This window comes from Seriola dumerili, unplaced genomic scaffold (genome assembly GCF_002260705.1).
Source record: "Seriola dumerili isolate Sdu_G_001 unplaced genomic scaffold, Sdu_1.0 BDQW01000056.1, whole genome shotgun sequence".
NCBI lineage: Eukaryota > Metazoa > Chordata > Actinopteri > Carangiformes > Carangidae > Seriola > Seriola dumerili.
The window spans coordinates 2,986,328-3,012,528 of NW_019174311.1; the positions used below are offsets into that span (position 1 = coordinate 2,986,328).

At 40.8% G+C, this 26,201-nt stretch overlaps 1 protein-coding gene across 2 annotated transcripts in view; it reads right to left on the reverse strand.

Moving 5' to 3' along the window:
• Positions 1 to 1,988: 1,988 nt before the first annotated feature.
• The window catches only part of LOC111219072 (thymocyte selection-associated high mobility group box protein TOX-like), a 78,198-nt gene continuing 53,985 nt past the window's right edge, over positions 1,989 to 26,201 (reverse strand). For both annotated transcript variants that reach the window (XM_022741659.1, XM_022741658.1), the window contains 5 exons: positions 9,943 to 10,173; positions 7,458 to 7,538; positions 5,319 to 5,717; positions 4,589 to 4,728; positions 1,989 to 3,671 (listed from right to left, as the gene is read on the reverse strand). In XM_022741659.1, coding sequence (XP_022597380.1) covers positions 3,629 to 3,671; positions 4,589 to 4,728; positions 5,319 to 5,717; positions 7,458 to 7,538; positions 9,943 to 10,173 — 894 coding nt within the window. In that variant the 3' untranslated portion in view covers positions 1,989 to 3,628. The remainder of the gene's footprint in view (positions 3,672 to 4,588; positions 4,729 to 5,318; positions 5,718 to 7,457; positions 7,539 to 9,942; positions 10,174 to 26,201) is intronic.

Consider the following 26,201-nt stretch of genomic DNA (forward strand, 5'->3'; position numbering starts at 1 on the left):
TAGTTGTTTGTATTGAGCCTTCACAATCTATTTTTCATAAAACAAGAAGAATTCTGCAAGTGGGGTGAAATAAATCGACTTGTCCCCTGAGCGTTTTGCCTGATGTTCTCGAAATAAAAGCATATAGTCTGAAGAAATAGACAGTTGATGTTCAGATATTATTTGAACAAGTTGTTATCCTTTGGTAAAGTTTTTTGGCTTCTTTCAAGACAAAACATTATCACAATTGCTGGGCTCATCAAACGACTTTTGCACATTTAATGCTCAGTTTTAGGACACTCCTTGGTTTGGGGATTCATTAGACTCATCAGGAAATAGTATGTGTTTCCCTATCATGTATCTAATTATTGTTCTATAGTTCTGAAAAAAAGTATGAAGAGTAAATGTTTAATTGTTTTTGACGTAGAACAAGAGACTTACCAGACATAACCAGCAGATGGAGATAGAGGAACATCAATAGGAGTAGTGAGGTCCTGCTGTCATACATTTGAAATTAAACACAATAGTGTTTGTATGTAAAACATTATACAACATCTGTCTTTAAAGCTAGGTGCAGTATAAAATCTATCATTTGTTCCTTTCCATTTAAAGGGTAGTCAGTTCACATGATGTAACTTCTCCAGTGCTCTTGAGTTTTTTTTTTCTCTTCTTTTTTTATAGCACCAAATCATAATATACGTTATCTCACAGCATGTTACAGGGTAGGGTCGAGATCTTACTTTATTATAGGGAGAAACCCAACGGTTCCCACAAAGAGCAGCACCTGGCGACATGGGGGCTGAAAAACTCCCTTTTAACAGGAAGAAATCTCTAACTGAACTGGGGTTGGGTGTGTGGGGGGTGGGGGGTTGTTGGGTTTGAGAGGACAAAGACGGGGGTGGGGGAGGAGAGAGAGAGAGAGAGACCATGGAGAGCAGTATACACTGTTGATAGTTGATTGTAACGGTGAAAATAATAACAGTTGTACCCATAGTTAATGGTGTTATCATATCTGCTGTTAATCGTTCATTTTATAGTGGAGTTCTTCTCATATTATTTTATTTCAGTTTTTACATTTATTTAATCAGACTACTTCCCTATTTTTTTTTACCAAGACTGCCCTGTTCACACATTCACATCTGGAAGCTCAGCTGCCCTAAAACCACAGTTATGGGTTGAGAGCCTTGCACAAGGGCAACTCGGTAGTGTTAATGATGGTCACGCAAGGGCCCCTGATCTCCTCTATTATCATCAAAACACTTCACAGTGAGTCTAACTGAAGTCATTAAACTGTAAAGAACTGAGTCTGTCTTCAGTCTGTGAGTACAGGAGAACTGGAGGGGTTTTGGTGAGTTTTATGAATCATCTCTAGGGGGCACTGCGTCATCATCATCATCATCATCATCATGGAGAGAGAGAGAGAGAGAGAGAGAAGGAGAGAGATAAGGAGAGAGAGAGCTGAGGGGGAGGGATGATAGATTCCATTTCTATTCTACCTTTAATCCAACTGTGAAATTCGTAAGTAAAAGGCAGTGCTTTTTTTCTCCTCAGGTAGTTCTCTGAAAGACTGTGTACTGCTGCATCAACTGCGTTTCATCATCACACCACTGCCAAAAAACATGGCCAGCGGGCAGAAAAATATTGCTTGATTTACTATATTAATCATGTCTGGATTTAAAAAAGAAAAAAAAAGGAAAAAAGAAAAAGAAAGAAAGAAAAATCTGTGAAAAGGTTAAAGTTCATTGAGTGAATGTACACCAGGAAGCCCAAACTTCTCACCTAATGAGCCACGTGACCGCAGTCACATTAACTTCTGCAACATCAAAGATAATTCTCCTAATTAACCTCAGACACATGCAGGGGGAATGCAAAGTTATGTTTATAGGCTCCTGCAGCTATCAGGTGCTACGCATCAAATTACTAATGAATGTGTTGAGACTCAGTAATGTAAACCACAGCGACACAATCCAAATAAGTAGAGACGTGCACGTCCACTTCTCCACTTTAAACATTTTTATTACAGACAAAAGAAAACAAAAGAAATATCTGTGACACAAAATGAATCTAATGCTGGTACACTGGTATTGCACCAACGAAAATTTCTGAAAAAATATTTATTATTCTAATAATGTTGTTTGAGCAATAATAATAATAATAATAATAATAATAATAATAATAATAATAATAATAATGCACCCTGATGAAATTAAGCCAAAATGTTACTTCATATCATTCATAAATAGATGTGAAACCTGCAACCAAATTAAATAGAATGACCATATTGTAAAACATGATATTCAACAAAACAAAATGGGTTCTCTTATCACTGGCTTTACAAATTAAAGAAGTACATTTGGCAGGTTTATACACAAAAAAATTATAATATCTACCCCCATCACCGTTCCTCTGAAACGCAAATCCTGCTACAGTGAAAAAACAAAATATCTTAAGATTTTTTTTCTTCACAAAAAATGATAAAGATGAGTTCAACACAATTCTAAAACACCTAATAAAACTAGTCAAAAACTTTAAAACCCACTGTTATGTTTTTTTTTTCTTTAGTAACATTTCACATTTAGCAACTTTTTTTTATTCACCTGTACAAGTGGTGTGAGGACTAAGGGATGGTGGGTGGGGTTACAGGTGGGGAGGGCGGTCCTTATTGACCAGGAGGAGGAGGAGCTAAAAGGAGAGGTTTCAATCTTTGACCTCTACAGTTTTGTAACGTCCTGAGGCCGTGTGTAGAGAGTGACACTCTCTATCAGAGCTCCGCCACTTTAAGGAGGAAATGGAGCGTTTTTCAGTCTTTGCGTTTCTCTTTCGACTGCAGAGAAACGAGACCAGTGAACACAGTTTCAACACAAGTTTTAGTGTGTGTATTCCCTCACTGAATCCGCCTGCACGAAAATCACAAAACCAAACAAAAAGAATGTTTAACGGGGAAAAAAAAAAAAATGAAAGCAAGGGACTGCAGCTAAATACACACATAAGAGGGATCCATTTTGGTGATATTTACAATCACTCTGTGACAAATAAAGGAGATGAGGGAGTCCTTTACTAGGGGCAAGGATGATTTACAAATGTCTTATGTGTTTGTGACTATCTTCATTAAAATTTTTCTTTGCTTTTACTCAGTCAGGGTGCTCCAGTCAGTCCTGAAGTATATCCACCCCTGCTGAGGTGACTATATCCTAGTTTCCTGCATTAGCTTTTCTACCCAAGACCCCTACACTCTGAGTCTGCTTAGAGCATTTCATCTCCCCAATCAGGGCAGTCCATGGCAAACACAGAGTAATGGAGTGAAGAGGGAAAAAAAAAAGCATCTTTAAAAAATTCAAAACAAGATGAGAAGACGTTTTCTTTTGGTCTTCATTTCCAGTATGTTGGCATGAGCTTAAAGCTCACTGCCCCCGCAAAAAAATGGAAAGTTCACTGATAAGGAAAAAAAAAAAAGCAAGAGAAGTGCCTCAGGCTTCTGGCCGATCTAAGTGCTTGGCAAATAGGTGAAGTTACTGTAGCAGTCTTTGGGATTTTCAAAATCCATCAGAAAAAAAGGAAAAACAAAAATGATGTTGAAGCAGATACATCAATGACGTTGTTGTTATGTTGGAAAGCTCCCTGGAGTCTGACATTTGGAGGTCTTTCAACTTCAAGTGAGGTAGAGAGGCTTGTCCCGGGCTCCCATGCCACTGCTGAGGAAGAAGAAACATGTATTAATGTATGTCTGAATATATGGATACATGTGAATGCAATGATATTCTGACTACATGTATTTCTGTATTCCACCATGAAATCCCAGCGAGACTATGAAATCTTTTTCAAGGAAGGCCTGGCTCCAAAACAAACATAAAAGCTGCCGACAGACAACATGCATCAATAAGCATGAAGACAAATACAAAAGTCAAAATTTGCAGATCACTTGGTACTTGAAATGTCAAATACAAAGTCTGCTCTCCAGTTATCTTTACTGGCACACTGGAAATAATTCAGTACCCTCCAAAACACCAAACTACAATGATCTGACACTGAGGGAGAGGGTTTAAGCAAAGACTCAGTATACTTCAAAGAGCGTCAAACGTGATTTGACCCAGGCGTGATCCTATTTGACATACAGATGAATCAGCTCTAAATACAGGAGATACTGACTTTCAGCTCCTCTGCCTCCTGGAATAGCAACACCACGTTTCAGGTGTGAGACAAAACAATGTTCCTCTTGTACCTGCTTGAATAGCTTGATTCAATAAGGCAATGTGTGCTAAGCAAAACACAGAGAAACTTAATTGGATGTCACACTTTTTCCAAGCTCGGTAATAGCATTGTTCTACTGCTGCATTACTCATTTCAATTTCAAGGAGATGCTTTGCTTTAGCAGGGAAATCGCAGTTTATGATTAATGCAGTCTGAGTGTCTGAGTGTGAGAGTGAAGTGGTTTAGGGCAGCTCATTTGGAAAATAAGTAACTGTCAGACAACTACTCAACAATGAAGCATTCTGGATAACATTTAGTTTTCACCACCTTCCTGTGGTTAATGTCTTCTTCTTCTTGTGTTCTATTACACAACATCCACCACTACCCTAACACAATATAGTGACTGATGTGATGAGCTCACCCGCAGTGGTTGGGTCCACAGTCCCTGTTGCAGTACTCGCTGTCCCAGTCGGGGTTCTGGCCGTGCACTGGGTTAGGGGCCCCTGGAGACTGTGAGCCCCCGACACTGTTCTGGTAATCAGCCTGAATGTGGGAGAATCCCTGTAGAGGGGACAAGAGAGGAGAAGAGGTTATATTGTCATAGCTTTGCGATGGCCGGCCATTAGAGTTAGCTGAACCTACTACAGTATGAGGACAAAAACTGTCAGCGGTCTTTATCAGTTGCTACTGAGAGTGGGAAACAGGGATAGCACTGTTTTTCTCTCCCCATTTACTCTCATTGCTTGGTTAAAAAAGGATCTCAAGATCACACATCTTTTGATGACATGACAGCCCCCTGTTGGACTGGAGACATTAAAATCTCAGAGGGAAGAGAATAGTTGCTTTGCTACAAAGAGGGTGAAAAAAAAAGAAAAAAAAAAGAAAAGAAAAAGAGTGAATCAGTGTTGCTCTTTTTCATGTATATGCTAAAAGAATGACTGAGGCCTGTTATAACCTATACAATGAGAGTGAATTGAGAATTTTCCCATTTGGAAAATAGAAGCAAGTGGTGAAAACAATAGACAATACTAAATTCAAAATTCTATGCTTTAAAAAAAAAATTAAAATTAATTACTGATGTAAATGCAGGTGATGATGTCTCGATGTGTGTGTTGTTTGCTTTCACAGATTTGAATAATGGTTAGACCAACCTGTTGGCTGAGAGGAGGGGAATGCAGAGGTGCCTGGAGCCCCATTTGGTGTGAGATGATTGGCTGCGACTGCTGCATGCGGATTGGCTGGTTGAGCAGGGAGCTCTGGTGCAGGGAGAGCTGGGCATGGGGGTGCAGAGGCGGGCTAATCTGGAAGGGAGCTGGGGGAGAGGCACTCATGCTGGGCGGCAGCATCTGGGATTGGCTGAGGGTCTGGGCCAGGGTGTGACGGGGCGGCCCAGCGTAGCTCTGGAGGTCCGACAGGGGGAAGGAGCCCGGCGGGCCCAGGTAGGGTGAGGAGGGCTGGGGGGGCACGCTGTACAGGGGCTGCTTGGGAGGAAGCAGGTGGGAGGGCTGGCTGGTCTGCTGGGCACTTTTTGGTTCAGGGTCATTGTACGTCTGTGAATGAAAAATGCATCATTTTAATAAGACAACAAGCTCTCTATTAATGACATGTTATCTGCAACCTGAAACCATCAAAACATCACAACAACTCATTTATCATCATTCATCAAGCTCTGATCACAACACATCTCCTCTCTCATTTTAGTAATAGCAGCATCCATTACACTTAAGACAAAACCTCAGCCCTTTATCATGTATCTATCTGCGTCATTTGTCAGTCTGGGTCTCATTATATGGCTGGAAGCTGCAGGGACATTCAGGGAACTACTTCCTTGTCTTTACTTTTAGTTGGACTCACAAACAAGAATTTAAAGGAACAGTTTGGGAAATATGCTTAGATGAGAAGAGTGACAGAACCAGTCCTGCTGTTTCCCCATTCCCAGGCTTTATTTATGCTAAACAAAGCTAATAGGAAATGATTTTACACATTATGATCCTCTCTCCTCGATTCTATCTAAACTCTGATCAGCTGCTTCACAGCAGGTGTGGCTGTCCACTACAGTTTTAACAGGACAGTTGACACTCGAACCTCCCAACAGCAAATCTTTTTCAGCATATTGATGCGCACTGTGTAACGAGGCTCTATATATTTAATTTTCTGTCTATCCTTGGTCTGACAGCTCTCACTATTCATTTTGCAACACTTCACAGGCACACACATGTAGACAGGCTGACAGATGGGGAGACAGGTTTCAGGTTGAAAAGAGCTGCAGTGCTTTAAAGAAAAAACACCCAAATCAACCAAACTTGACTTTTGCCATTCTGGATGGTATCATTCTGAGCAGGTGCAGCACCCACAAAATACCCCACCTCCAACTCCACCCTGCCCCACCCTCTCCAGGCTTCTATGATGAACTGTCAGATTGCTCATCTCCAGCCATCAGTGTTGATTAGAAGGTAATGGAGCCCATTTGTATGAATAGAGCTGGGGCCGAGGTAATGATCAATAGACACCTTGACAGATAGATGGGAAAAGCAGAGGGACACACGCGCACACACACACACACACACACTCACACACACACACATGTATGCAGGACCCCAGGCAGAGAAATGAGGCTGTTTGCCTGCAGAACAAATGGAATGACAAAAGGAATCTTCCCCACACTACATTGTGTGTTGTTAATGTAAGACGGCACTAAACAATGCAATCCACAGCCCTCCTCTTTGCCTTTCTGTCTTCTCTGTGCTACTACGCTGGTGTATACAAGACACCATCATTCACTGGGCAAAAAGGATGTCATGGATCTGAATTAGCAGGAAGGTGTCAGGGGTGGAAACGGCAGCAAAGCCAATGATTGTTTGATTTGGATGCACTTTCTGTTGTAGATGATGAGATGGAGGAATCTGATGATGACACAGGTTAGTGTACGACACATCCTAGATTCTCTCTGTTTTCTAAAGTTACACATAAAACAGACATAAACCTGATAACATGTATATATAGCACATCATTTTTTGTCCTCCATCTCTCATAGATGTTATGGCCATATGCTTATGTGTTCTGATTGGCTGACCCCTCCCCCAACCCTCTATCACCATACCAACTACAATCCCCAACCCCCAACATCTGCACCCTATGGAAATCAGGTATTATTGTTCCAAATATGGCCACCACCGCCACCACTAACACCACCACCTCGTCCCAAGGAAGCCCCACCCAGCCCATTAGCAGGGATTTTCCATCCAATCTCTCATCAGTCTTAGGCAGGGCCTGTGTGTCATATGCGTTACCTTGGAAACCAGACTGGCTCGGTACGCGGCCAAGGCTTTCAGGTACTCTTTCTTAGCGGCCTCGGTTTTCCTCTTGTACCCCTGTGAAGGAAAAAAAAACAAACAAATCAAAACAAGAAGCTTCGGGTGAGAGGAGAGGTCGACATGCTCATAAACGGGCAGACACACATCTCTAAATATGCTTTTTTTTGTTTTTAGCTCACTCTAACACTTTCTTAAACACATCCTGCACACACACATGTGCACTCACACACACATGTCCTTAATGTTTCCCTTTCCATCAGAGCCAATGGTACAGAACACCTCTATTTCCTCATCACAGCACTAATACTCTCTCATCTCAATGTGTCTCCCTCTGTTGTAGCAACACATCATTTCCATTCCAATCCACCTCGAGAAATGAACTGGAACTTCTCTCTCTCTCTCCACCCCACCCCCACCCCCCTCCACCATCTTTTAGCTCCGCAATAACACTCCTATCAGCATACTGACATTAGTGATACACCAGAATGGTTGTTGTCATTTGGCACATTAGGATGTGCTCCCTGCCGGTGCATGAGTTTTGTTTGAAACTGTCCTCCATATTTTCATGTAAGAACTTCTAATATCACACAACTACAGTAACTGCTGCTGCTGCAGCTGTGTTTGAATTATGCGGTTGCATAAAGAATGTGGGTTCATCATTGCATATTCATATTTGAATGTGTGTGTGTGCACGCAGATATTTTTTAGTCTATAAGCCACGTATATAAATTTGAGTGCGTTTGTGTAGGATGTGGCAGAGTGTCTGAAAATAGGGCTATTAGCTATGAGGGCTACAGGCAGAATCATGTCTATTATGCAAAACAAGAAGTAATAATCGTGTCGAGAATTGGTATGGATCAATCAGTACCTTTCCTTTTCTGAGAAATATTTTTCCACCAGAACCTTTTTTTAGGAAATATCTTTTCAAAGAATAAGTAAATACGATTAGAGTTTGATCAGAAATCCAGTGCTTTTGCTTTTATTATGTAATTTTTGACACTTGGTGATATGGACATGTTTCAGTCAGTTCCAAAAAGGCACTGAGGTTCATTTACCAGCCCTTAAGAGTGCTTAATGTACATGCTACTGCACTGAAGCTCTACATCAAGAAGAAACTGTTTGGAAAATGTGCAGTAGTGCTTTTTAATGCACAGTAGACTTTCTTAAAAGTAAACCTTGCTCTTCCCAAGAGAAGTGCTAATAGCACAAGAAGCTAACAGCTGTGATTTTTCTTGGTGCTGAATACCCATAAGGCAAAACATCATGACCTCCTATAACTCTGTCATCATTAGCATTTCCTAACTATGGCTGCTGAGCTGGAGATGACATTAAATAGCAACAAAAACAATGGACTGTTCTTCCTGGATAGCCGAGATGCCCTTCAGCTAAATCCAAGGACGAGACGATAGTGAAGGGGGTGGGGGGGGGGTGGGGGTCACTAATTCTGTATTCTACGCAGGATCAAAATAGCAGGCAAGAGATATAAATAAAGAGAGTGGAAATGAGAACTTCACACATCCCTGCTTGTCAGAGGGCCAATGAAGATGCATGGTGTGGAGGCATCAGGTATGGAGGCTGGAGGGACACAGGAGGTGTGGACTGTACCTGAGCCTGGAGCTTTGTGGGAGTTTTGTTTTGACGAATAAGAAGATTTTCACTTTTTCTGCTACATTTTTAGAAAACCTTTTTTAGTTTTGATGGACACTGCAGAGCTAAGAAAAAACTCAGAAGATGCCTGCTTTTTGTGACAGTTGGAAACAAGCAGAGCAACAGCCAGGGTTTGTGTGTCTGTGTGCGTGTTCACATCTGATTGTTTACCCTTGCAGCACAAGGGTAAGAGTGTATTTACCCACTGCATAACATATCAGTCCTCGACCCCTAAAATCTCCCCAGGTGTGTTTATATTTTTCCCATATTGACCATTTCTTGCCTGTAATACGTCCAACTTTGTTAGTCTCAGAGTGTTTTACAGCTATTGTTGCACAGAATACTCCCCCACCCTTTCCCTCCTTCCTTCAGCTAGAATTAAATTTAGAAAGAAAATCATTTTAATGAGAGTCAGGGGAGTGGGGATAAACGGATGGATTATCTTTAGAAAGAGAAGAACTAGCTCATTAAGGTGAGCTGTATCTCACAGCAATGTTCTGGTAATTACACAGCACATAATGCCAATGAAAGGCTGCTTGCCTGCTGCAGCACACATGCCATCTACTGGTGGGAACAAAATGTGACTGTACTGTATGGGTGGGTGGTTGTGTCAGTGACTGTGCATGTGCATGTGCATATGCACTTGTTCCTTTGTGTGGAAATATATGTAAAAGTTAACACACAGTGTTGTATTTGTGAACATTTGTGCAAAAATGTGTTGCATTCATCAATTCGTTACCGATTTTCACCGCATCTCTTAGAGATTCCTGTGTGCTCCCCTGTCTCATTGTTTCACATCTTCCATATTTTGTACCTGCTTCTGTTCCTCTCCTAGGCTGTCCCACATGGAGGCCACAATCTTGGAGACGTCCCCGAAGGTGGCATTGGGGTTTTGGCCCTTGATGGCCGCCTGGGTGTCTCTGAAGAAGAGCGCATAGGCCGACACGGGTTTCTGTGGCTCGTTGGGGTCCTTCTTCTTCTTCTTCTTTTGAGGTTTGGGTTTGGGCTTCATCATTTCAGCTGAGGCCCGCTTCTCACTGCTTATCTGGAGGCAGAAAGAGAGATGGAGAAGATGAGAGAGAGAAAGACATCGCTGGTCATAAATCAGTTGATGAATCTTGGTGCAGCTACTACAGAGAGAAGACCGAGGAGTCCTTCACTATGCAGTGTATTTATTGGCACATGGATGAAAGGATAAGCTACTCTAAATTTTTTTGAGGTTAATATGTACAATATATAATACAATATATAAAAAACCCATAGCATTAACCACTGTGCATAGGACACTCAGCATCAATAAAATAGACAAACAGAACATTGGAAAGACGCTGGAGAAAGAGTGAGAGCAGCAGAGTTCTGTGAAGAGCAGCCACGGCTTGTTCTGAGAAGAGAAAACAGATCAATTTACAGACATGGGTAAATGAAGACTAACACGACGGCAGTGGGGGTGTGGGGAGGTGTGGTTCAGGAGAAACTGGCCAAACATGGGTTAGGGGGTAGAGAGTCCTAGGCTAATTAAAATCTCTGGTAGCAGTTTCACTCAGTTTCACATATATTTTTTTTTCTGATTTTCTTTCAGTCTTTATTTAGTCTCTTTCATGTAGATCACAAAGAATTCAATTCCACTTTTCTGAGAAAACCATAAAAAAAGGATTAAATCTATATTTTTCATAGGGTGTGCTCAGTTGGGTTGTCAACAACAACAACACACTGCAACCTCACTACATTTTCAGGAGGCAAAAAAACTGCTCACATCTCTGCAATGTACTCGATCCAATACACATGAATACATTTTCATTTTCCGTGCAGGGCTTTGACGGGGAGTCAAATCCAGGTCACCTGATCCTGGTTGTGATTCTATATGGAAATTGCCTTCTTTGCTGAGGAGAGAACACATCAAGCACGGGAGAAAGAGGGAGAGGAAGGGAGTGGGGAGTGAGAGAGTGAGAGAGAGAGAGAGGGAGAGAGAGAGAGACAGAGATAAGGAGAAAGAGAGGTAAGAGGTGCAGCTGAGGGAGGACAGCGAGGAAGAAGTGACGGTTTGATGTTGCCATTAGGATCAGTGGAACATCAGTTAACCTGATTTCTTGGTTGCTATAAAGGCAGGAAAAAACAATCCAATTTCCATCCATATAATAGAAGAGATAATGACATACTGACTATGTAATGATATACACTGGTATTATGCGAAATGAAGGATATTTATGTGGCCTATTTATGGTTGAAGAGTTATGGAGAGTTACCTAAATGTTGTTACGGGCTTTGAGTGAAGTGAGAGTGAACCTCTTTCTTTTTTTTTGGCAAAGAAAGCCCATCTCCAAGGTCAAGTTCCTATTTCATCAGGTTGCATTCTAGAAATTTTAAACAGCTTTGAATGTTCTCTTTCATAATCCACTGATCCTGGGTTTCAGTGTTAAAACTCAGTGGGGGGGAGAACAAACCATGAAAAAGATTTGTCCCTGCGTGAGTATCAAAAAGCAACTTGAGGACATTTAAAGACGTTCACATCCATCTAATGCATACTTATCACAGGATTAAGCAACAGACATGTTTTCCCCTTTAACTGTCAATTGGAAAACAGGAAATGACTGCCTTTGAAAATTGCATTGTTTCAGCTAAGCATTTGCCAAACAACACACTGTATTCCACACAGCATGAAATTAACTAATCAAAATTCAAGGTCCAGGAGCACATTTGGCAGCTAAAGAAAAACTTCAAAATGGCTTTTGTGGTGTGCGGAAATGAATGGATGTTCCCATTCAGGGTGATGTGAAAGTATTGCTTGTCTATTTCACAGCTTACAGGTAATATTCATTTTTTTGTGTGAGTACGCCTGGTTTCATTAAAAAATAATCATCCCTCACTTTTAGGCAATGAGGCAGAAGACAGGCATTTGAAACGACATCTGTTCCACCCAAGCCTTTGAAGTGAAAATAGAATAAACTGAAGGTAGAGCTAATGGAATGACAAAATAGAAAAAAAAAAAGAAGGCTAAATAATCTCCAGGAAAATTCACATGTATTCATACAGAGGAAAGAGTGATGACACACAACAGCTCGCAGCAGCATGCAATCAACCAGGAGAACAAGGGGCATATTTTTCATTTCTTTCTTTATTTTCCCCTCATATTGTACGCGAATCATGTTAGTGAACTTATACAGTGGAAGGCTGACAGAGGAAGATAAAATATCAATGAAACCGAGAGACTGAGAAGAATAAAGATGGCTCAACATATCTCGAACGAGAGAACAATAAAACAGAACTCTGCTCACTGGGTAATTTTCCTTCAGTACCGCTGCTACAGGAAAAAAAAAAAAATCCTTCTTTAGACACATAATCAATCTGGGATTTTTAATTTGTTCTCATTTTCTGTCTGTCTCTTTCATCTACATCTATTTTTGACACTTGTTTCCAACATTTCACAGAACACCTTGAGAAAAATAAAACCTAAGAGCGAGTGTTAACAATTCAAGAGAGTCATAATGTCTTATTTCAGGATGATTATGTCTTTTTTTCTTATCTAATAAAATCTTGCTAAGCACCATTTTGCACTTTGTAAGATCAATGATCTAGTTTTGGGCTAGAGATGATAAAAAAAACAGTGGCTGTCACACTCATATCCCAAACATCTATTAAGAGAAAACCACTTGGCTTTGTTTATTTCAAGAAGCAGACCAGTCTTAAGTATTGGAACGACGGGCGTAGTCTTCACTGCAAAAACTATGTTTCTACAGTGAGGAAGTGTAATAATTCTAACATCTGTCACACTTTAAAGACAAATAATCTTATTTCAAATCCTTTCTCTGGAATTTCTGAAGTTTCACTGCTTACATCAAGTCTTTTACAACTAGTTTTAAGGTCAAATATTATCTTATAGTGGCCTGATTTTTAAGCTTGTTTCAGTTTACAGGAGGTGATTTTTATCTGTGGTTTTACATTGACTTTTACATGATCAGTTCATGTCAGATATCAGATGTTGGATATCATGTATGAAATGACTCTAATATTGGAAACCAGTGGTTGCTTTTGTGTCTCCCCTTAATCACAAACATTTTCATCAGTGTGGTTTTACCTGCTGGTATTACAAATTATTGATGGTGGCTAAACAAATACCCATCATGCATCATCCGCCATACAGTATCAAGCTTATTCTCCTTGGTTCTCTCATGCAGGTGTGGAGAACTGTAATGATTATGACAGCTGTTGTTGTCAGTATGAGAAAAAGAGAGAGAGTCACATCCCTTATTCATAACACAGCGTCTTGAGGCTGCACTGCATTCTGGTCTATTTTCTGATACTGTCACTGAAGAGATTGGTATCTTGTCCTCTTCTACGATAGATTTCTCCCTGTGTGACTGTCAATGCAAAATGGTAAGTCTGTAAAGTAGCTCTTTGGCTATGATGTGCTGACATTGGATCCTGATGTTTACCATTTGTATTTTGGACTGTTGGACACATATCTGCTGTCCTGCAGCTTCATTGCTGATTGCAATTTTCTATCAATTTGAAATGCGCAATTCCCTGTGCACTGGGAGGTTCAAGCTACACCCCCCCCCCCCCCCCCCCCCCCCCCCACAAAAAAAACAACCTTGTTTACTGAGTAACAAGGCTCATCGCCTAATTAATATTCACTATTATAGTTGTAATATTGAGTGTCAGATGATGAGGGAGCTACTGTGTCACTACAGTAATATAAACTGCAGTGGTGCAGAGGTCTGCTTTGGGTCACTATGTAGCTGGATAGCCAACACCACACAAACTGTTGGATGCTTGACAGACTGTTGGAAAAACTTCAAAACTAATGTTGATACATTACCTGAGTTTTGGTGCTGAGATCAAACCAATGCCACAAAAAGCAGCCATAAAAAGGACTTTGCCTATGAGACGAAATTCTGTACTTAGAGTTTTCAGCACTTGGTGCTACAAACACATTTTGGTCTGAACCCAAAAAAGCATTTAGGATCAATAACTAGCTTTAGCCATGATGAGACCAGAGGATATGAAATACTGATTTTCTCTGCACAAGAGGACTGACGCTGATTTTTTTAAAGACTGCAATGTAGAGAGACTGCCAAAAACAGCACATGGCTGTTGCCATGTACAACTAGCATGTCCTGTACAGAGAAATAGTTTAAATAAATTTTGTACGCAGTTTTCTAGTTTACTAGCAAAAGACTGAACTGTAGTGTCAGCCTTAGCTTGCTCATCTCATCAGCATTTCTGTTGTCAGGGAGAGAGAGATAGAGAGAGAGAGAGAGAGAGAGAGAGAGAGAAAGGAGGAGAGATTCGCTGTAATTCTGAATGGACAGCACTGCACTGGCAAGACAAGATTAGAATTGACAGCCTGATAACTGCGTCACTATCAAAACAGCAGAGAAGGAGAGAAATAGAAGGGGGTGAGAGTGGAGAGTGAGAGAAGAGTGGAGAGAGTGAGATGCAGAGGAAAAGAGGAAGAGAGTTGATGTAAAGAGAACAGATAAAAGGAGGGGGAGTGGGGTGGAGTGATGTAGAGGGACGCAGGAACGCAGAGACTGGTAATAGTATGGCACTGTGTCAAAGTGTTCGTCCAATCACAGCCCCCTGAATACTGTATATGTGCATCATCATCATCATCATCATCATCATCGTCGTCGTCTTCATATACACTGAACAGCAAAGTGGATAGTGCTGCATGCATGGTGCATCGATTTAAAAAGGCCATAAAAACAAACAAACTACTCCGAGGTGATGCACAGATACACTCTCTCTTTACAGTGATGGTCATTACACCAAAACATGATGCAGATACTGAACGCAGCGCACATCAAATCTGAATGCCACCCATTTCCAAAGTCTATACGCATTGTTACATGGATTTCAAACCAAACAGCTGTAAAATGGGAAAACACACACACACACACACACACACGCACGCACACAGCACTAGCTTTCAGTTATTATACAGTTTGTATTAGTGGATCGGCATCAAAAGAGAATACATGGCATACCCATTTTCACATACTACTTCTTGCAGGAAAATCCTGAGTGAACGTGTACCTGCCTGAAGAATGAGCTAAAGGAATACAAGCACTACAAAAGAGGCTCTTAGAAACAGCAGCTTAACGTCATCAATCAAAGACTCATAGTGGAATAATCTATCTAATAAAAGCAGATTTAACTTGGAGATTTTTCTATAATGGGACCACATTTAGCATTGTTTTTTCTCAGTTCTGCCCAAACAGCAACCTCCGAGGCTGAAACATGAAGCCAACATGTAAGTACCAAAAACTGCAGTTCTTCTAATGGCCGCTTGAGGCTGGCTCCAAAAGCGAATCAATCCTCATAGACTCCCATGTTAAAATGCCTAACTTTACAGCAGAAATAAACATGTTTACAACCTGTTTACATTTTATTAAGACTTAAAGTTCTGCACAATTGAGGGCGGAGTCAGGTACTGGCAAGAAGGCGACAGTAAAACAGCTCACTCTGAGCTTCAAAACTGCTCTTCAGAAACCTGTGGGTGACGTCATGGAGGCTACGTCCATCTTTATTTACAGTCTATGGTACAGTCGTGTTAAATTATTGTCTAAACAACAAACCTTTTAAAATCAGCTTTTAAGAGGCATGAAGGAAGCTTATGACACATGCTTCAATCCCAAAATACAATGTGTGGCAAGTGGTAATTTCAGAATAATAGCAGACTTAATTTCCCTTGTTTCCTATGATTGTCTTGAGTCACCATCAACATTCGGCAACATGACTGTGACATGCTGAAGTTAGCTAACATTAGCTAATATTAGCTACCTTTTGTGACTGGTCTTACCAGACCAAGTGATTGTAGCATCAACTTAAACTTAACTGAAGGGAGCAAGCATGTGTTCTATTGGTCATCCTTAAACCTACAATAACTCTGTGATTGATTTTTTAGCCACTTGGGTGCAGCAGAGGCAAGCTGTAATGTCACCTTATGAAGTTGATGTCAAACTTGCTAGAACATCAGGTTTAATTTGTTATGGTGTTTGTGTCCATCGTGATGAGTTTAGCTCTGATATTCAGTTTCCTTTTAGCTTTGTTTTGCTCTTCACCAAATCCTGTGGGGAGTATCTGGCTCTTTAGCTACTAAATGTTCCTATGTTCACAAGCAGGTAGCTAACTGTGTCTGTGTGCTGTTTGGTACTGAGCAGGAGGTGCACAGTGGGCTTTTAGACCTTTTTAGCTGTCTGCTGCGGCTGAAAATAACATTGACGAGAACAGCCAGAGCGGACCAAGAGAAGCTGGGGACCGGAAAAACCAAAATAATGGCTGGAGGACACCAATACTCAGTGGGTTCTTCACAAGTGACCACTTTCACATACAAGTAGTCATGTGAACCATTGGTAATATACAAATATTGATTATAGCCGCTTTAAAGAACCAGAATTGCATCAACATTTGTCACAATATAAATGGATCTTACCGGCGAAAAGATCAAGAGCTGTAGTTATACATATTATCTCATAATATCATTGATATTTATAAAAAAAAAATGTACACGTGGAACAGTAGAACAGATCTCTTCAACAGTACAATCACCAGCCTCTCCACACCAGCACACTGGAAAGAAGCAGAGCTTAGTGCAGCTGTTACAGACTGTAAGCCTTTGTGGGTTTATAAATAGATAAATGGCCATGGTTGAAATAGCAGCAGTGAGAATAATGTAATTTCAAGATGCCATATACAATTTTTCTGCAATTTTCACCACCAGCTGTAATTCGCAGCCTTAAGGAAAAAGTGGGATCCTGAAGGTTGTGCAGTGCAACAAAAATATCAGAGGACGACGTTATCGTGGCACACGCCTTTCATAAGTGGCTACAAAGTCAGCTGGCTCAAAAATGTAAGAGCTTGTTTGTCAACTGAATCATCGATCCAGCTGTTAGCTGCAGCTTGTAAAGACACATGCAGCACAGAAGCGTATGACGAATGACGAATAACAAAGTTTTTCCAGACATCATTATGTATTTAAACTACATTACAACATGATGTCAGTCTTTTCTATTTGACTGTATGATCAGATGGTTTTAGAGCAGACGAGAATTGATGCTGGAGTGGGTTTTGAGAAAAAGGAAGCAAGTCGTTGTTAAGTTGCTATAAATGGAGCAGGGATCATGTGGGCTTACATTTTGTTTTTTATTACATGCATTTAGTCGTTATTTAGATATGGGTTTCAGCTAGCGTTTCAAAGTGCACCTGTATGTAATGCTGTCGGGATTGTTGCCTTACAGAAAGTTGGCAGGCAGGATGAGAATGTAAACAAAGCTGTTTGAGATCTAAATGATTCAGCCTTCGCTACAGAAACACTGCCTGTTGCTACCATAAATGGAATCCAAAGTACAAGATGCCTGTTAAAATAGTTTCTTACATCCTGTTTGAATATTATACAAAGTATGATTGTCAATTTTACCTAAAAGTTGCTATAAATTCTTTGTATCTTATACTACCTATCAATTATTTTACAATCACCCCTGTTTTAGTCTTGTCTTTATATATTCCCATCATTTAGTTCACCATGAAAGCTTGATGGGTTGAAATATGTCTTAAAATATATACCGTACCCTCCTCATCTGGAAGCTATTACAGCTCCATGTCAGACTGCCCATCTGTAAGCAATGAGCGAGACTGCATGTCAAAGCCGCCGCACAGATCTCTGAGTAGAACCAGGCACGCGCCCAGAGAGCAGCACTCATCAAATAAAAATACAGCCCGGCCCAAACAATAATGAACCGGAAGTGCCGATTCATGGTCGTGATCTTAAAAACATGAAAGGACATCAGTGGGAATCGTATAGACCTGATCCATAAAGAGCCCATTATGGAATTTGTATCCAGTTTTGGTACCATGCCATTACAAATATACATGGTCTTTATGATGTGGAGTACTTTGTTCGTGTTTTCAGACATGCAGGGCTGCAGTACTGAGCTCGCAATGTGGATTTTATTTCAACCAATATTCCCATTGCAGATATTTTAATTCAAACTCAAGCCCACAGCCATAGCTGAACTAAGCTGCATGATTTATTTGACTCTGGAAAATGACTGACAGCTCTGAGGAGCTCCTCCCTACAAGCTTTGCCTAACAGCACTGGACCTACTTAATCAGCCTAAATTGCAAAGTCGAGGCCCTTGTATTTGGTAATGTGGTGAAAACAGTGGCAAGTGAGAGCTAATTAGATTAACGGTAGTTTAACGAGCTGTTGGAGGGGCCCCCACAGATTGGATTTTAATAAATAGTGGCAAAAGCATCTGCTATGCACTTCCTGGCTCTGCTGGCATCCTAATTGGCCCCAGTGGGTTGCTGTAGCTCAGCACTACACAGTGCAATTTAGAAGGGAAAAAAAAGACAAAATGCTTATCTTCAGTACAGGTAAGTCTGGGAAACGAAAGAACGAAATAGTCTCTATGATTGTATGGCTTCACAGGCAAGGCTTTATCAACATTAATACAACACTAATACGATTTCTAAGACTTTTATCACCACAGAACATCCACAAAATGCCCATAAAGCAGAAAGAGAGAATATCTCAACGTCCAAATAAAACAGATTTTGACATATTCATCTTTTTCTATTGTTTGTTTTCAAGATGAAATGTTCCCATGATGAGGTCTTTGTAGAGGCAGCAGCACAGAAAGGAAAAAACAATTAATCAAACATGAATGAGCGACCATAGCAGGGTTATTTCCATAGCAACAGCCCAAGGGGACAACTTGAACCCTTTAATGTGAGCTGGTGATGTCTCTTTGTAAACATCTGCGCAGCGGGGGGAGAAAGCCAATGAGAGAGCCTGGCAACAGAGGCATCACAGGGCAGCAACCTCTTGGTATCAATCGAAATTTCCATTATCTAGTGTTGAAAGGACCGAAAAGTGCTCTGAAATATTGTATTCAGGAGCATTTGGAGTTGATAAGCGTCTTTGTGTGTCCACAAAGTGTCCAAAAACATTGAGGTGGTTTTCAGTGAAGCTCGTAGCTGACAAAAAATTACAGGCAAATGATCAGGAAACAGACATGTTTCAAGAAATAAGTTTATATTTTTGGATATCATTCACATGCTTTTTAATGCTTGAAAAATTGCACTAGAATTTACATCAAAACCACTTATACAAACATTATTTCTAGACGTCCTTCCTCTTACATTAGGCAACAAATCACAGTCATAATCTCTCACGCTCATGCCTTATGCAACCTGCAGCCAGTAGGCTCTTTCAGCCTGTAACTGTGACCGGCAGCAGGCCGTATGTAAGTACACAAACAGTACAAACAGCCATTATCTGGGGTCCCTTGATGATGGCACTGGACTAATCGTCATTTTGCAATTCCCAGGTAGGGGAGCAGGGTACTATTGTCAATCTGCTTCCGTAGTCCACTGATGTGATGAAAGTAAACCTCCTTAATTTTTGACAAGGATTTTAGAGGTACATGAGCTGAAGAGAAAAAGAGAGCCGGTTGCACAAAGCTCAGAAAGTAACCTGATTGCAGTCTAAAAATGACAAGAGCAGTTTAAGTATACAGTAGCAGAATGGTAAACCACAATGCTCTCAGCATGTAAAAGGGGAAAAGAAGAGTGTTTTGTTCTCAGTAGTCCACACTCAGCTCAACAATCCCTTATACTAATGTTCAGTAAGTTCTCAGTGAGCAAAACTCTCAGCAAAGTCCGTAACAATCTTTAATACTATAAAAATGATATGAATAAGGACTTGTTGGCTCTCTTTCTCCCTGTTGACACAGCTGACTGGTGACAGGGCAGAACGTGGAGCCTGGCAGCACCACCGCTGGCAGGAGCTGGTATCCGTAACCTTCTTACAAACACTCTTGTCCCAAACCTCAGTGGTTCCTTGGGCGAGAGTAATGGCTTCTTTGCGCTGGGCTGCGCAGTGCTATTGTAGAATCACAGAGCGGTTAATTGAAACAAATGACTCTAATAATGGGACATTATCCCCACAGGCTGGCTTTGTGGTGGGCCTAATTAGCGTTGCGGTGGCGGTGAGGAGGACGAGTCACCACGCTGATCCCTCAAAGGAGGCAGCCGAGGCCCCCCCCTTTTAAGCGGGCAGTACGGGATTCTCCTTCTCGCAGCGTGTGAGGGTGCCGGGCTTTTTCAAAAGAAGCATGGCAAAATGTAAACATGTTTGGTCACCGCTCAGGTCTGTCTGAGGATGAATCCCTCTCTGTTAGACGCTGCACTATGGCCGCTTGTCTTTTCCTGCCCTTCAATCCTTCCCCTTCCCAACCAGCACAAATAAATGACTATTTATATTACTGAATTTGATCAGGGTTGCGACATAAGATTCTTGTCTTTATTGATGAAACAGTGAATTCTTTTTTTCAATTAAAAATTTGGCCTATGAAATAGTGACAAATAGCCATCAGTGTCTCCCAAAAATCTTCCTCTCTTGTTTTGCACAGTGAACTGTAACGTTTAGCATTTTTGCATAATAAATGACTGATTTTTTAAATTGTTATTGATTAATACTCTGTTGATTGACTAACTGATTAAACAGCTAATTGTTTAAGCAACAGTTCTGATTATTGCCAGCTCTTCACCCTGTTGTCCTCTTGTATGTCATCACGTTCTCGCCAATGGCCCATAACTAATATGACAACATGAGATATTGTTTTCCAGATGTATTCTGATCACTACTGAAATCTGTTTTTGCCATTCCTAATTGTTTACCCTTGTACATGATGCTCTCAGAAAGTCAGCTGTAATGCAATGTTCAAATCTCTGTGACCAAGCTGTTTTAAATATTCATTAGTCGTAACAGTCGCCTAAGGTTATTTGAATTAGTTCCATGAATATTCATGAACTGCAATGAATGTGCATTTGTTTTTAATGCTCAGTCCATTAATACTCCTCTTCATTACTTCACTCCGAACGCTGCATAATAAGCTGCGCAAAACAAAGCTTTACTTTTTTTTAAAGCACTGTTCTCTCTGGAAGCCTATTTGTTTCAGTTTAAACGAAACGGGAGTGCCCTACCAATTATCCCGCTGTCATTTCTCTTGACAACTACAAGACACATTGTTCGCCCCTCTTGTGGAGTGTAGCACTGAGGGGCATCTGTCTTTTTGTGAAATGAAAAGCCACAACAGAAAACATTTCTACTGTTACAAAAAGTGATTTATCTGGGAATGTCACCAAGATGTCATATCTATGCCTGTGAAACGCAGCAGAGCAAGCAGGTCATATGAGATATGTCTTAAACCTTCACTGGAAAAAAAAAAAAAGAGAAACGATTTCTGTTTCAATTTAAAAAAAAAAAACACAAGTAATCCAGCTGCACTGAGCATGTGAAGTCAAATCAAACTGCAATTTAAAATTCTTATTTTTTTTTTAAGTTTATTTCAAGGCAGCCTCATTAGACAGCAGGCAGTGGACGGGACCTGGAAAATGGGAAAGGTGTGCAACTTAGATCACTGAGTGGATTTCACTGCATGCACTGTACAACAGATTAAACTGTGAACACTTTCTTTATGTTCACCCTTCTGCTTCTGCATTTACAATCTGGACATATTTCTCACCTCTCTAACATGTTTTACAAAAAAAGATTGGTGTACAGCGTCAATAGCTGTACTTTGCCCTTTTTAATGGCTTGATTGGGCCTCTATCTAACCATCCCCGCACTGTCAATAACCACAGCTGTCAATACAGTTTTTATGTCACTGCTTTAAAATAGTTATGGCCTTTTCCCTCGCCGTCTATGTCCTAAATGCCAAGTGATGCAAAATAAATATCCTATCGCAGATTAAATGAAGTCAAATTAAGTCAAGCTCACATAACCTTGTAGCAATCAGTGACTCTACAAAGACTGATCCTGGAAATACAGGCACACACATACACACACACACACATGCACACACACGCAAGCAAGCATGCACGCACGCACACGCACACACACGCAGTAAATACTCTACTATACTGTCCCATGGTACAGTGCAAACACTGCACTTACGTATGCACTGTGCACAGCTGCACTAATGCTCAGTATTTCTCTGTCATTCTTTCTAATACAGGCAGTGATGAGATGAGCTTTGTTTTCCAAAGTTAAAGCTCCGCTATCAGCAATATTTTCTATTTTACCAATGAATCGATTGACAATGTATAATGTGAAATGGGTCGCCCAAAGAAAATGATCACAGACCTCCTCATCTTTTTAGACTCTTCGAGCTCATTATTGTGGTTTTACATGCTGATAATTAACAGTTTCTTACAGTCTCACCCTGTTACCTGCCCTAGCAGCAGCAGTTTTGAGCAAACACTCTGACTAAAAAACTAAAGTCTAGCAACCAAAGACCCAGGTACTTTACTCAGTGTGTGACTAAAACAAAAGCAGAGCTTATAAAGAGGGTAAATATTGGATTTAATTCCACCAGGTGACCACCAACACAACTACACAACTCTAAGTTAATTCTAAAATTGCTAATATATCGCTGCATGTGCAGGTGGGCAATAACAACGTTCTAAAGTAACGTCGGTGCAGTGTGTCTGTTGCATTCTTCTGCCCACAAGTGACCAATCTAAATAGCAGATCATAAAATGAACTGTTATACACACATCACACATCCTGCCAAAAAAAAATTAATCTAGCACCACATGTTTTCTCATCAAGAGTTATCTGACTGAATGTGTGACACAAACTGCTAAAACTGCCAGCTGCTTTTTTGGCGGCATAGTCTTTCCTCCTCTCTAAGCAGCTTCATTACACCAGTAATGAGACAGGGGCTGGTGCTCTGTTTCAATATTTAAACGTGCTGGTGCCCCTCAGAGCTCCATGTTGGGGCCGTTCTGCAAATTCCTCCGTGACCCCTCATTACTGTCTGCTGTCGAGTGTCGCTCCTCCTTTATTTTTTCAAAGAGATCGTTCTTGCTGGCATGTCCCTCCGCCGTAGCCTCAGCCAGACCTAAACGATCAGGGGTCTTGTTGAACATGAGACCCCTGGGTGCCATCTCTTCCCCGAGCGCCGGGGTGGCAGAAACGCTGACAGCTAAGGTTGAGACAGGGATTCTCCCTCAGCACCGAGCATTCGCACGACAGCACGCTGCATTTAACAGTATCCAGTCACCCAAGACTTGGCTCTTTCTGCCTCAATTCAACGAAGCTGACAGAGCAGGTCAGCAACGTGGGGAGGAGTTAAGAGAATTTAAGAGCGTTTCTGATTGACAGCTCTGTCATTTAGGGCTGATGTTGATCCGGCTGCTTGTTGGGGTCCTTGTAAATGGTACAATTTCAAATCTGAGAAATGGTTCAAAACTAGCAGTTAAGGCTATTATGAACAACATGTGACTACAGCAGAAAAGATCAACCTCTACTTACGCCTGAACAAAGTGCCGGATTTGAAAATAAAAAAAAAATAAAACCTTGATGTACATCAGATGTAGGCCTACAAGCTCTGAAATTTGATTGCCCTATTACTCAATGCATATATTTGACACCTATTTCTCCCACCTGCTGCATATCTTTTTGATTTAACAGCTAATATTTTTCCGCAGCCTGTGGAGTCATAATTAGGTGGAAAAGAGCAGGTTGTCAGAAAGAAAGAAAATTTAGCAAGAACAACAGGGCTCTTTCAGAGACATATGCCTTTCTGCAAGTCAGAAATCTCAACATTATTATATGTCAACTCTAAATGAACAGAAATTATAGACTTAAAAGCCTCGAGGATGAACCAATGCAAAATGATGTGCCTATGCACCATGATGATGATGGTCAATCCACTGCCCTAAATCCTGTAGACCTAATGATTTAACTGTGTTTGCTGTAGGATCGATGTGCGCTGAAAAAGAGAATCCCAAAGCAGGGAGAAGTTTACAGAGCTTTAGCCTTAGGCTAAATGCTGTACAAAAACCAGCAACAACATCCCTTGAGATGACGCGTATCTGTTGCTCCAGCTGAGCTTGTACTTGTAGGAGGTTTATATGTGCACTGAAGGATAGCTTTTATTCAAGAGAAGTGTATCCTTAAGGTAACTGTCGACTTTCTATTTGCTTCTTCAACGATGGTGTAAGAAGACTGTTGAACGATTAGCCGTTTGGTTTTCCAGCTATCTCCTCCAATTCTGTGGGTTTACTGTAAGGCTTTTGTCAATACAATACAACAAAGGTTAAGGCTTGTCTCTTCATTTCCAACCCCAGTTACGCTGAGAGCCTTTCCCCATCCTTACTATTCTTTAAGCATTCAGTAGACATAAATTCAATCCTCCTTATACCTGTATCAGTATGAAATTAAGGTTAATTGACTTTGTTGGGGAAACATCAAATGAAACATCCCTAATGGATCTGAAATGAAAATAACGTCATCTTCAATTGCTTTAAAATATTTCTCAATATACAGCCTACTTTCCTATTCCTCAGCCTGAGAAATAAGCTCCTCTTGTCCCAGGAGATAATAAATGAATTGAATCCCCCCACTCCAACTACCCCCCCCCCCCCTCCTTCTTCCTTATCGGTCATCTATTTTTCCAGAGTAAGCTATTACTTGCTAGGGTTGCTAGGCAACAAGAAATATTAATAGTGGCTATTATTAGCCAGGCTCTGCTAGAGTAGTACTAAAATGTGGAAGTGGGAAACATGAATGTGTTACATAAATCTCTGGACCTTTCACAGCGTGTGCAAGTCTCTGTTTTTACAGTGATTTATTGCAATGACGGCTCATTTATGAGAAAAGGGGGTGTGAAATAAGAAAATGGAACATTACCCTGAAGGGGTATTTGAAAATAAATAATTGCAAAGGTGAAACAAAAGCTATTTAAGAAGCAGGCACTCCCTGTCTGCTTCCTTCTAAAATGTTATTGGCCAAATAGGGCTGCTTTGTTGCATATACTCCTGTATGGACATCACATAAATGTATGCATTAATATATACATAAATACTGCATACTGCATACATGCATGCAGAGTGAGAAACAGTTTATATGTTGCCATCTACTGAAATCAACTTATCCAGATGATTATATAGCTTTTGTCAACACTAAAAAGCAGATTGACTGTGAATGTTCCAGTCAACAGCATCTTTCTCCTGCACCGAGCATATTCAGCAGAGTAGCCAGTGGATTGTGACCTAATCCTGAAGACTGGCTTTAATGGAGGCCTTAGCTACCACCCACGGAAAAAAAACGGAGCCTGCAACTTATGCAGTTTGATTCTGAAAATCACATAAGACCTGATTAACGGAGGATAAACGCCACGGATGCTCACATTAAAGCATAAATATTCATGATGGAGGGCAGAGAGAAAAAAGTAATATTTATGTCAGATGAAAGTATATAACGTTGAATAATTCACCACAGAGCCCATTTATAATTCATCTGGTTCGATCCTATGATTAAAGCATCTGAATGCGTTCGCCAGGGGTGTTTACATGTTCAGTCTGAAGCATGTTTAACACAAGAAAAAGTCCCTTTACTGGAGGGGGGAATGGGGGTCCTAAGAATCCTTCTGAAAAGAAAAAGTAGCTGACAAGGGATATCCCCCCCTCCCAGTCAAGATTTTCAATTCAACCCCCCCACCCCAATCCTCCATCCCTCCCCCGTTCCCCTTTTGCTTTGCCGATCGTAACGAATGAAAATGTGCCGCACTAAGTTTCTAGCTCTCTGTCTTGGTTCACAGGCAATGAGATCTTTGAGATGTGCAGCTGAATAGATATTGAAGGAGATTTGCTGCAGAGGTCTGGGTGTTGAGGAGACACCAGCTCTCTGTATTATAAATGTTGCATGTATAGACTCCGGCCTTAGACCTCACTGCCTCAACCTCCTTGACCTCTCACTGGGATAATTATCACTGTAATTGAAGAATGCTTTGCCATTATGAGAACATTAAGAGTAGCAGACAGAAGTAAGTAACTAGTAAGAACTAGTAATTTTACCATTTCATTGCTGTTTTTTCAAGTTTATAGCTCTAATACTGGATCATAAGATGAGTCATTTGAGGAAACATTTGGGAAAGACTGAACTTTCAATGACATAAACATGTGAAACCTTCAGAGGAAATGCTCTCTGACTTGAAGACTAATTGCCTACCACAGCGTTTGACTTTGATCACAAAGGGCCGCAGCAAAATAGAGACA